General features: G+C 52.8%; 1 protein-coding gene across 7 annotated transcripts in view; it reads left to right on the top strand.

Moving 5' to 3' along the window:
- POU6F1 (POU class 6 homeobox 1) overlaps window positions 1–12,445 on the top strand; it is a 31,002-nt gene that overhangs the window by 15,188 nt on the left and 3,369 nt on the right. For 5 of the 7 annotated variants that reach the window (XM_060657599.3, XM_060657598.3, XM_060657600.3 and 2 more), the window contains 7 exons: window positions 3,617–3,738; window positions 4,642–4,867; window positions 5,403–5,656; window positions 6,326–6,454; window positions 7,082–7,285; window positions 10,635–10,776; window positions 11,329–11,497. In XM_060657599.3, coding sequence (XP_060513582.1) covers window positions 3,617–3,738; window positions 4,642–4,867; window positions 5,403–5,656; window positions 6,326–6,454; window positions 7,082–7,285; window positions 10,635–10,776; window positions 11,329–11,497 — 1,246 coding nt within the window. The remainder of the gene's footprint in view (window positions 1–3,616; window positions 3,739–4,641; window positions 4,868–5,402; window positions 5,657–6,325; window positions 6,455–7,081; window positions 7,286–10,634; window positions 10,777–11,328; window positions 11,498–12,445) is intronic. The other 2 variants (XM_060657602.3, XM_060657601.3) reach the window with 2 other exon arrangements.

Genomic DNA, 12,445 nt, shown 5'->3' with positions numbered 1-12,445 from the left:
GCTGGGCTGGCGTGAGTCAAGCCTGGTGTCTTATTCATGCTGTCTCCAAAGACGACTTTTGGGCAAGAACTTGATTCCCCTGTAAGGGGAATGGGTAGGGACGATCCACCCACACCATCTCTCCTAATTACCCTGTAGTATAGCTGCGAGACAGCCAGGGCTGTTCTAGAGGCTGGGACTGAGGTGCCAGGCATGGCTGTCTGGTTGTGGGGCACCCTTTCATGGACTTCCCTCATTGACACCTTTCAGAGTAGACGTCTTTTGCTGGAAACCTGGGGATCCCCAGTTAGTACCCCCAGAACTCCACGATTCATCTCCCCTAGCCTTCTGCTTATCTTCCCTTCCCCGGATTGGAGATCTGGGCTGGTGGGGGTGGGCCAAGAAGAGGAGCCAAGAAGAGAGCAAATGAGAACAGACAGGCTTTAGGGAAATAGCAACTCCTTAATAAGAAAACTGTGAGACCTCACATCCCTCACTCTGCCTGCAAATCAGCACGCAGATTCAGTTGGCACCCTAGTGACCTAGGTTATTTTTTCTCCTTTTGAATAAAGGAACGGCAAGAGGCTTGACCGTTTTCCCCTAGCCTGGAAATGCTCTGCTCCATGTTGAGACCAGGGTGGGGTGTCACGTGCTCCGCAGGGCAGCGCCCCAGAGAGCAGGCAGCAAAGACCAGGATTCTACGTCTGACCGATCTTCCACTCCTTTCCATGGTGGGGATGGGGCCCTTTTCCAGAAAATTCAGGAGATTTCCCAGGTTTACCCACAGGGTCGGCAATTTCCCTTTTTATTCTTTTAACCATCTTCCATATCTCATTTCGTCTGGTGCCTTAATTCTGTTTCTTGTTCAAACCTGCTCTCGGAAATGGATCCTAAGTCAACTATTTATACCTTAGCATCAGTGTTTATGGTACTGTGCATCTTCTTCCAGGGGTTTGTACATTTAAGCCTCTTCACGAAAGTCCTCTTCTCTGTAAAGGCATTTTAGTGATCATCGGGTAGGTAAGGGAGGTATTTTGATGGTACCTACCAAGAAGCCGCCAACTTAGACTGTGGCCTTGATGGAACCTTTCTTGATAATGCTATTGCAGAGCAGAGGCTAAGAAGAGTTTCCTCTTGGGCGCCTGGGTGGCTCAGTCGGTTAAGCATATGACTTCAGCTCGGGTTATGATCTCACTGCTCGCGAGTTCGAGCCCCGCGTCGGGCTCTGTGCTGACAGCTCAGAGCCTGGAGGCTGCTTCAGATTCTGTGTCGTCCTCTCTCTGTCCTCCCCCACTTATGCTCTGTCTCTCTCTCAAAAATGAATCAACATTAAAAAAGTAAAAAAACAAACAAACAAACAAACAAAAAAACCAGTTTCCTCTTAAAATGAAACTAAGTAATGGGAAACTTTCAGGATGAGAAAAATCTAGTGATTTATATCACTCTAAATTACTACCCAGTCCTTGTCCATGTGTGTATTTTTAAAATTTTTTTTATTAAAAAAATTTTTAACGTCTATTTATTATTGAGAGACAGAGAGAGACTGAGCCTGAGTGAGGGAGGGGCAGAGAGGGGGAGACACAGAATCTGAAGCAGGTTCCAGGCTCTGAGCTGTCAGCACAGAGCCCAACGCGGGGCTCAAACTCACAAACTGAGAGATCATGACCTGAGCGGAAGTCGGACGCTCAACCGACCGAGCCACCCAGGCGCCCCTCAAACTCCTTTTTTAAAAAATTAATTAATTTTTTGAGGGAGAATGGGGGAGGGACAGAAAGAGAGCAAGAGCGAGAGCGAGAAGCCCAAGCAGGCTCTGTGCTATCAATGCAGAACCGGAGGTGGGGCTCAAACCCACATACCGTGAGATCATGACGGAGCCTAAATCAAGAGTTGGACGCCTAACCGGCTGAGCCACCCAGGCGCCCCTCAAATTCCTTTCTCGAAAAGAAATCAGTTGTGTACCTAGGAGGAAGTTATTACCTGGAAAAGTACAAAATCTATCAATGAGAGGACCAGTAATTGGCTACAAGGTACCACATGGCTGTTAAGCCAGAAAAATAAATAAACAGTGATAAAACCTAGGTTGGGTGGCACTGTGGAGAAATGGGCACATTATTGATGGTTCTGTGAATTGGTTCAGTCTTTCTGAAAAGCAGTCTAGCAGGAAGTGATAAAAGCCCTAAATGTATGCAAACCCTTGGACCCTTAGTCCTACTTTGAAAATAAATCCTAATAAAATGAACATTTCGTTTCTTTAGATGATAAGCTTTTCTCATTCATGTTTATCACATTCCCATTTTCCCACTTTGCTTTTTTTTTTTATATTTCATAACATTTTGTCAAGCAAAATATTTTTTAAGTTTTTGTGGGTTCAGAGTATCGTGATGTTTTCTGATTTTTTTTTTCAGTAGCTAGACCTGTATTTCCCTTCCACAGTGGACATGAACCTGCCGTTTTGTTTTCTGTTTGTATTTTAGAAGACTTTTGTTGTTGCCTGTTTTCTCTTTGATTTCTTAAAGAGTTGGATTTTTTTTTTTTTTTTCATTATATACTGTGAACTTTATAGTCCTGAGTTAGGTTACTGCCTTTCCAGATGAAAATGTGGGCTGGGAATGCAAGGTGGAAAGGCTGTCTAATTCCGTGGTTCCTCCTCTGGCTGCATGATGTATCACAAGTGGGTTTAAAAGGAAAAAGAGAGAGAGGAGAGGTTACTGACCTCCATTCCCAGACATCCAATTCAGTAGGCTTAGATAAGTGCCTGGAAATCTACACCCAGCCAATATTAAGAGGCCACCAATCTGGTCTAACGTCCATCACCCAATATGTAGATTCCTTTTCAAGTTTTACTGTGTATTAAATAATAACCCTTCTCCTCATTGTTGTGTGGCTTTGAAGAGGTTTCCTGGTGGGGTTCTCCAATACCGGACTAAATCAAGGTAGCAAGAGGAAGCTATCAGCTGGGTGAAAAGCACCCTTTCACAGGAAAGTTCTTTTGGAAGCTCAGTGAGGCTTCTCAGCTGGACTTCGGACCGCAGGCCCTGGCAGAGAAAAGCTGCCTGGCCTGGAATGCCCCTGTGTTCTGGAGTGTGGCAAAGACCTGTCCAGTTTTCAGGGACTGTCACTTCAAGGACCTCACCCAACAGGAGTCTTTGCCCCTTCCCCAGGCTAGCACCTGCATCCACAAAGTCACCTGCGGGTGGTGTAACAATGATTCAATTGCTGGATGAGTCAAGGGAAGTTGCTCCCATCAATTCTAGCTCCTTCCTTCCCTGACACACGTTTGCTTAGGGCCCCTTTACTGATTATGTGATAGGTCACCATGTCCTATGGAGCCAGGAAATGGGAGACTTGATAGGCAACTGTGCATAGGCCTGCATCTTCTTCAACTAGATGTGGGAAGAGGGTAGCCCACCTTTCAGGTCTGGCACAGGGTCCCCCATCCTTCCATTCTCACTACCGGTAGCATTTGGGAAGCTGCCTCCTGGGCCAGGGAAGGCTGGTGATTGGCCTTGGGTTATGCAGAAAAACAATGTAGGCCTGAGAATTTAGCACTCCAAACTGCAACCAGAGGTTCTACTCCAGTGACCCCTCCACTCACACCGGGCTCACTCCTTGTCCTTTCTCTCAATGCCACATGAAGTGAAGTCTCTCCCGGGGATCCCTCCGAGCCCTGCCCCTGCGGTTGCCACCTTCAGCCAAGCCCCAAGCCAGCCTCAGGCATCGCAGACCCTGACGCCACTGGCTGTACAAGCTGCCCCCCAGGTAAGGGCCCCCCGGGGAGCTGAACAGAGGGCCCTGGGCGGGAGCAAAGCATGGGGCAGCCAGTGTGGGGTGGCCATGGGATCTGGGGATTTCTCGGGGCAGAACAGGGAAGGGGCTGTGGCTTGAAGGAGGGAATCCCTTCCTGGGCACCCCTGGCCTCTCCCCTACCCCAGATCAGGCCCACTGGGAAGATTAGATCTGTCTTTGCCAACTAATATTCTTGGGTCCAGCAAAGATTGTAGAGATAACGTTAACTCTTTCGTGCCACAGGCATCTCTGTTTATCTAATGACTAAATGAGTGAATAGCCTTGTTAGCCCCTCCAGGAGATGCCTGGAAGAGTTAATGGATCGTTCAGAGTCCTCATTTAGAGCCAGGGGGCCGCCCCAGCACCGGGAGAAGCTGCCTCCCGGGTCCCCGGCTGTGCTGAGTTCCCTGTGACCTTTTGCTACACGCACAGATCTGCAAGGCATCCAGCGGGGTATCCTCCGTCAGAGCTTCCCAGAAGCCTCTGTGGGCCCTTGATCTCCTGGTTCCACCAGCCCCCGCCCCCTGCTTCCCGACGGCCACGAAGCATTGGTGGGCCAGGGCCCAGGGAAGGCCTGGGAGGCAGCAGACTGTGGTGGAGGAGGCCGGCACACCCTCTGCTGTCCTGAGAGTGGGGCCAGGCCCCGTCTCCGGTTCAGGCAGCTTCTCTGAAGGCAGGATAGTCTGGTCCAGGCACCCCCTCGGGGTCAGGCCTCCGGCTAGGGCTGGTCTCTTCCCCACCCTCACCGGCCTTTTCCCCACCGCCCTCAGAATGCTTTGTTTGTGCTCAACTGGGTCTGAGAGACCTGGTGTTTGCGCTGTCAATGTTGATTTTTTATTTTTTCTTTTCTTTTTGAAATCTTGTTTGCTTTTGCAGGTCTTGACTCAGGAAAACTTAGCCACAGTTCTGACAGGAGTTATGGTTCCAGCAGGGGCAGTTACTCAACCTCTTCTTATCCCCATCAGTATTGCAGGTCAAGTGGCTGGTCAGCAGGGGCTGGCCGTGTGGACAATTCCTACAGCAACCGTGGCTGCCCTCCCAGGACTGACAGCTGCTTCTCCTACGGGGGGAATTTTCAAGCCACCTTTAGCCGGTCTGCAAGGTAACGGCAACTCTCCCCAGGACTGCACCAGGCCCCCCCACCACCCTACACTACTGTCCCTGCACGTGTGCTTGCCATGCTGGACTCCGAACACGCGGCCCACCGGGGCAACAGCCCTGGAGTCCGGATCCGGTGTCCCAGGCACCCAGCCACAGAGCTGCTGCACCACCTCGGGACTCTAGGCCATGACACCGTGCCGGCCCAGCGGGCCTCTCTCACTCCAGCCAACCGAGACTGCCCCCCTCCCCCCCCACGCCAGAGTTCGCCCCACGACCAGCCTCCTAAGAAGGACCACCGCAAGAAGATTCAGCTTCTGCTTTGGAACCTACGCGTCTCCAGCAGGCCCGAGGGAGGGGGGGATGAGAGATGCTGCCACGCGCTGCCCCTGCAAGGATCAAGGGAATCACGGCTGCCTGTCCCCTCTGCCCCGCTGTCCCAACCCCCCTCTCATTCTTGGGCCAGATCCCTTGGGATTGGAGCCGCTCTGGGCTGCGGCTAGGCATTTGAGCGCCTCTGTCTCTGCCTTGCTCCGTAGCAGCTGCCGTGCTGAACGCCGCTCTCCCGACACCCGTACAAGCTGTCCCGCCGGTACAGGCCTCCTCGCCCACGCAGCCCCGGCCAGCGGCCCAGCCCCAGACGCTGTTCCAGACCCAGCCGCTGCTGCAGACCACGCCGGCCATTCTACCGCAGCCCACAGCTGCCACCGCTACTGCCCCCGTCCCCAAGCCAGTGGACACCCCCCCACAGATCACCGTCCAGCCTGCAGGCTTCGCACTGAGTCCAGGAATTGTAAGCTGCTGCCCTCACCCAGGGCTGACCAGGGATGGACCGAATCTCGGGCCAAGGGTGGAACTGGCCCTTCCCACAGGGGAGGAAGGAGGTGGAGGACCAGCCCCCCGAAAACGGCTCTTTTCCAACACATCCGCAGAGATGGCTCCCTCTGAGGCCTTCTCCTTGCATCTGCCAGCCCATCCATCCCAGACAAGAGCAGACAATCTCCGCCAAGAGGGCTGGGCAAATTCTCCAGAACCTGAACCACTGGACCGGCCTTGGAGGGTGGGATGATGTCTGGGGATTGCAAACTCGTGAGCTGTAACTAAGGTGGAGCTGGAGGCTCACAGCCCCGTGCCCGTGTCTGTCCGGTGTGGCTCCCGGCTCGGGCAGTGGAGCTGTTGGATGTGACTAGATTCACATCGGCCCCTCCAGTCTGGCCTTCTGTCCTCCTGGGCCTGGCCTGAAAGATTAGCCGGAGTTACTCTTCCGTGGTGGTGCCCCTCCCCCTTCCCCGCAGCCCCTGGCCCTCGATGCTATTCAGCTGGTGGACATAGGCCTGCAGCCCACATTCACACCTGCCCAGCATCCATATCTCCCCACCCCAAAGCGCTCAGCCTTTTCCTCTCTGCCTTGGGCTCTTTCTCACCCCGTGGCCTCTGAGCAAGGCTCTTTCTCCACCCACAGATCAGTGCTGCTTCCCTCGGGGGACAGACCCAGATCCTAGGCTCCCTCACTACCACTCCGGTCATTGCCAACGCCATTCCCAGCATGCCAGGGATCAGCAGTCAGATCCTCACCAACGCTCAGGGACAGGCAAGTGGTCGAAGCCAGGGCTGAGGGTTGAGGGCTGCGGTGAGGCTGCCTGGGGGTGGGGGGGGGGGGCGGCGGGACTTGGGCTGAGGGTCCTAGAGACTCAGACAGGGTGCCACACTGCCCTTCATCTCTCGTGTGGCAGCTCTCTGCTGATGCTGAGCCCGGGCAGGGGCCTCACTTCCACCCCAGCCTATAGGTGCTCACTCTAGTCTGGGGTTTTCCTTCGTGGAGCACCCACTTTGTGACCAGGCTCTGTGTTAGGTGCTCTCTCACATTATCTCACCTCATTTTGAGTACAGGTCTGTTAGGTGGAGATTTTCATTCCCATTTTTCCCGGGGGAGAAGGCCGCGGTTCAGAGAAAGTAAGCCACCCAATAAAATGTGGCAGGGCAGGGCAGGGCAGGGCTTCACATCCAGGGCTGTGTGAATCACATGCAGACCTATTCTTCCTGCACCTCGGCTCCGGGGATAGAATAAAGGAAACCGCTTTATCGATGAGGGGAACTGAGGTCCGGAAGGGTTCAACGATTCGTTGAGGTCCCTTCCCCTGCCCACGTGGGGATTTGGGTTTTGGGGTAGAACTGGACGCTGGCCTCACACCTGGGGTCCCTGCCTTGTTTCCTCCAGGTTATTGGAGCACTTCCGTGGGTAGTGAACTCGGCTAGTGTGGCAGCCCCAGCACCAGCCCAAAGCCTGCAGGTCCAGGCTGTGACACCCCAGCTGTTGTTGAATGCCCAGGGCCAGGTGATCGCGACCCTGGCCAGCAGCCCCCTGCCTCCGCCCGTGGCTGTCCGGAAGGCAAGCACGCCTGAGTCCCCTGCTAAGAGTGAGGTACAAGGGCTGGGCTGGGATGAGGGCAGGGGTGGGGGGGGTGCCTCCCTCAAGACTGCAGGGCAGGACAAGGCTATTTTCCGAAGCCCCTGGCACACAGAGTACCTCCCCAAAGTGAGGGGAAATCCCAGAGTAGAAGGCCCCACATACTCTGTTCAGGGACAGAGCACTCCCCTCCCCACTCCCCCCACCCCCAGAACAAGTGTATGTGCCCTCAGAGGCCAGTGCCATGCTGAAAGGGCCAGGGAGGTAGTCAAAGCAAACTGAGCCTTGATCGGCTCCAGGGTGAACCGATTGCCAGGAAAGCCCAGGGAGGTGACTCGGCATCCCCTCCGCCTCACCCCTTCACTTGCACTGTGGCTTTGATTATTCCCTTATTTGTTCATTCCAGGAGCAGTTTTTGAGTGCCTACTATACTCCAGGTGCTGTAGATCTAGGGACGAGTAAGATGCCTTTCCTAGCCTTAGGTGGCCCACTGCTGGAGACAGTCGCAAGCCAGAGTGACAAAGACTATGACAGGGACGTGACAAGCTGCTGTAGGGACCCCGAGAAGGGAGTTCTGGACCGACTGGGGAATTCAGCAAAGCTTCGTAGAGAAGGGACGCGGCACTAATCTAAAGGGATGCGGTGGGCGGGAGAGTGGGTCCCCCCCTTTACTGTAATTGCAGGAATTAGAAGGTGTCAGAGCAGGGTTCCCAGAGTTGTGTGTCAGAAGCACCTGCAGGACAGCTGGAATGCAGAGTCCCGACGCACACATGTCCCCCCACCCTTGGAGTTTCTTGTTCAGAAGTTCTGGAGTGGCGCTCCGGAATTTGCATTTCTAGCAAGTTCTCGGGCAAGGTTGAGGCCTTGGCTCTCAAATGCAGCATGCCGCTTCCAGGCTTTGTGAATAACCTCCTAGCCTCATCTGTAAAATGGAGATTATCAGAGTACCAACCTCAGAAGGTTATGAACGTTAATGGATATATCACACGTAAGACAGATAACACTCTGGTATGCAGGGAGCACTGGAAAAAAACTGTGCTTTTATTTTATCACTGTTATTATGGAGCAGAGAGTCATGGAAGGGAAGTGGCTAATTAGATGTGTATTAAAAAAAAATTACCGGGGCGCCTGGGTGGCTCGGTCGGTTAAGCGTCCGACTTCGGCTCAGGTCATGATCTCACGGTCCGTGAGTTCGAGCCCCGCGTCGGGCTCTGTGCTGACAGCTCAGAGCCTGGAGCCCGTTTCAGATTCTGTGTCTCTCTCTCTCTCTCTCTGCCCCTCCCCTGTTCATGCTCTGTCTCAAAAATAAATAAACGTTAAAAAAAAAAAATTTTTTTAAAAATTACCTGTTATCCAGGTGGAGCCAAGAACTGAACTGTGGCGAGACTTGAGTCCTTGTCACCTGTTAGGAGGCAGCTGAAACAGTTCTACCAAGAAACCAGGAGCCCTGAACTAAGGCTAAGTCCCTGGGGAGGAAGAGGGACTGGGCTCGAGAGCTACCAAAGGGTAGAATCCAGGGAATAGGACCCATCCTAGAGAAATGTGCACTTTGCAGGAAGTTGTTTTATTTTTTTATTGTTATTATTTAACATTTATTTATTTATATATTTTGAGAGAGACGGGGACAGTGTGCGTGGGGGAGGGGCAGAGAGAAGGGGGAAGAGAGAGAGAGAGGGAGAGAGAGAAGCCCAAGCAGGCTCCACACTGCCAGCATGGAGCTGGCCGCGGGGCTCGAACTCACGAAACTGCGAGACCATGACCTAAGCCCAAACCAAGAGCCAAATGCTCCACCGACTGAGCCATCCAGGCGCCCCTCAGGAAGCTTTTTTTTTAATTTTTTTTTAACGTTTATTTATTTTTGAGACAGAGAGAGACAGAGCATGAACAGGGGAGGGGCAGAGAGAGAGGGAGACACAGAATCTGAAACAGGCTCCAGGCTCTGAGCAGTCAGCACAGAGCCTGACGCGGGGCTCGAACTCACGGACCGCGAGATCATGACCTGAGCCGAAGTCGGACGCGTAACTGACCGAGCCACCCAGGCGCCCCAGGAAGCTTTTAAAAACAATCATCCTGGGCTGCCTGGCTGGCTCAGTCAGTAAGTAAGTCGAGCATGCGACTCTTGATCTCGGGGTTTTGAGTTCTAGCCCCACACTGTGGGTTGAGTTTACTTTAAAAATTCATACTAAAAATACTGATTTGATATATTTATAGTTTCTCCTGATGACAAATATGATACACACTTAAAAAAAATTTTTTTTAATGTTTATTTATTTTTGAGAGGCTGAGAAACAGAGCATAAGCAGGAAAGGAGCAGAGAGAGGAAGACACAATCCGAGGCAGGCTCCAGGCTCTGAGCTGTCAGCACAGAGCCCGACGTGGGGCTTGAACTCACGGGCCTTGAGATCACGACCTGAGCCGAAGTCGGACACTTAACTGACTGAACCACTCAGGCGCCCTGACACACACGTTTTATAAAAATTCCAATATTATGTGTAATGGAAAAAAGCAAAAATCTCTTACAAGTCCACCCCCAGAGATAGCTGATATAGACAACTTGCTTTATATGTCTCAAGATTTTGTTTTTCCTGGAAATTCACATGTATTTTTTATAGGAGTTATTCTATAAAAATTGTTTTCACTTTATCTTTTCTTCCACTTAGCACTGTGACCCAGAGCTCCTTCCATGTCGGTTAATTAAGAGATTAACTGCGTACTTTTTTTTTTTTAATATTATACGTGAGAAAGAGAGACAGTGCGTGAGCAGAGAAGAGCAGAGAGAGGGAGACACAGAATCTGAGCTGTCAGCACAGAGCCCGACGCGGGGCTCGAACTCACGGACCCTGAGATCATGACCTGAGCTGAAATCACGGACACTCAACCGACTAAACCACCCGGGCGCCCCACTGTATTCTTTTTAGTAGCTGCACAGAATCTCCTTGTAAAAAGGTCCCCAGAGTCATTTGCCAGTTCCCTGTTAATGGACATTTGGGGCCTGGGAGCCTCTAGAATCAAGTGTAGGTTTCTGTTCTGAGGGAAAAGATTTGAGAGCAGTTATCTCAAGGGTGGACACCTGTTGGGCTTTGAACACCTGTACTGAACCTTTCGGAGCCTCTGACCTGCCTGTGTCACGGGTGGCTGCGAGGCTCCAACTTGGTGGGGCATGTTGCTGTCCTTACTTCAGAGGTCACTGTCGTTGGGTGGGTGTAATTAAGTAGCTTCTAGTCTTGCTTTGTGATGGGGCACGGGTAGGAGTGTGCTGGGGGAGTGAGGATTTCACGCCCATTTTCATGTGGCCCGTGCAGGGACTCCCACCCCCTGAGCCAGGCAGGTGGGCAGTAGCGTCTCGTTGGCTCTCTTCTCCCAGGTCCAGCCCATCCAGCCCACGCCAGCCGTGCCGCAGCCAGCGGTGGTCATCACCAGCCCAGCCCCGGCGGCCAAGCCATCTGCCTCTGCTCCCATTCCAATCACCTGCTCTGAGACCCCTACTGTCAGCCAGTTGGTATCCAGTAAGTGACTCCTGAAAAAGGTTGTAGAGAGGAGGAGAGGCATGTATTCGGATTCCCCAGCCCCTTTAGATGCTGCTCTCCCTAATAAACTTTCTAGCGTCCAAAGGGGAAGGGCAAAGGCCCGCTACCAGGCACTGGCTTTCTTATTCCCATTCCTGCTGAGCTGGATTCTAGGCATGATGACAGTGGAGGCCACTTCCTCAAGAAGCCAATCCATGGGCTGTCTCTCGCTTGGTCTCTCACCCAGCATTTGAGGAATGTGGGTGGCTCAGCTCTGCTTGGGGCCAGGAGTGGGGAGAATGGGGGAGGGTCAGCCACCGGAGCTGGAAGAACTAGAAAAGAGACCCCTACTTCCAGACAGGTTAGTCCAGGCCCCTTTTCCTCAAGTTTTGTTTGCTTTGGGAACAGGGGTGGTGAAGGTGTTAAGGGTATATGGGCCTTTTGTCAAATGTCCTCATCCCTCACTGCTTCACCAGGCCAGGCCAATAAGCTAGATAAGGAGGGCTATCATCTGTCTTACACACTCACCCCTGGTCCCTTCCTCTGACCTAGAGCCGCATACCCCAAGTCTGGATGAGGACGGAATCAACTTGGAAGAGATCCGGGAGTTTGCCAAGAACTTTAAGATCCGGCGGCTGTCCCTGGGCCTCACACAGACTCAGGTGGGCCAGGCTCTGACTGCAACGGAAGGCCCAGCCTACAGCCAGTCAGCCATCTGCCGGTGAGTAAGGCTGTTCTGGACAAGGTCAAGGCCGGCTCAGGCATTTGATGGCACTAAGCACTCATTGGGACCCAGGTGCATGGCTCCTTTCCATATTCTCTCTTGCTCCTGCCTCCTTCCAGACCAGGAAGGTTGTTCCAAGGGTAGACGGGAACACCTAGAGTGGCCAGAGGCTGATCCAGTCCGTCTGAGGGCGCTCTCAAGTTTATTCTTCAATCCTGAGCATGTACGTGGTCTTTCGTTGGGGGGAACCTAAGACCCTAATCCATTCAGGAACCCTACAGGGAAAGGGTACAGCTTATGCCGTTGGTCACAAAAGTGGGAACTTCCGTTCTGACTTAGCTGTCCACCGCAACCCACCCTCCCCGCTGTTATGCTCCCATCCCCCCTCCTCCCAAGGCATGACTTTAAAGCGATGTAGCTGATTTTTCTGTGTGCGGCGTTCAGACTGGTTCTGATGCCAGTATCAAAGGAGGGCAAACCGTTGCAAACAGGAATGAGTGCATGGCTCAGGGTTGGCCGAAAGGTGCCTGCCAGCTCCCAGATTAGACAAGAGTGACCGCTAGACCAGGTGTCACGCTGGCAGTTCTGTAGTCGCATCCGGGCTCGGCCAGGAAGAGCGGTCTGACTCAGTGTCACTACTGTGAGACAAAATCGGAGGAGATGGCACTTGTGACATCCATGTGCCATCTCTGAAGTCCTCTTAAGATAACTCCTCAAAGGACCTCACTCATTTGGGTGTGAACGTTTTAGAAGAGTTGTTCAGACAGCAGCTGCACTGTTATCGTTGCGCCACTGAACTGAGGCTTTGTGACCTGGCTTACGGGATAGTCTGCGGGGTCTGGGCTTGGCTGAGCCAGGGTGGTCTCGATGGGGGCGGTGAGGGGACCATTTAGTACGGTCCCACCAGTCCTCAGAGGGGCAACCCCTCGTGGAGAGTACTCACAC

Source organism: Panthera onca, chromosome B4 (genome assembly GCF_046562875.1).
Source record: "Panthera onca isolate mPanOnc1 chromosome B4, mPanOnc1 haplotype 2, whole genome shotgun sequence".
Lineage (NCBI taxonomy): Eukaryota > Metazoa > Chordata > Mammalia > Carnivora > Felidae > Panthera > Panthera onca.
This window is presented reverse-complemented; position numbering and strand designations above follow the sequence as displayed.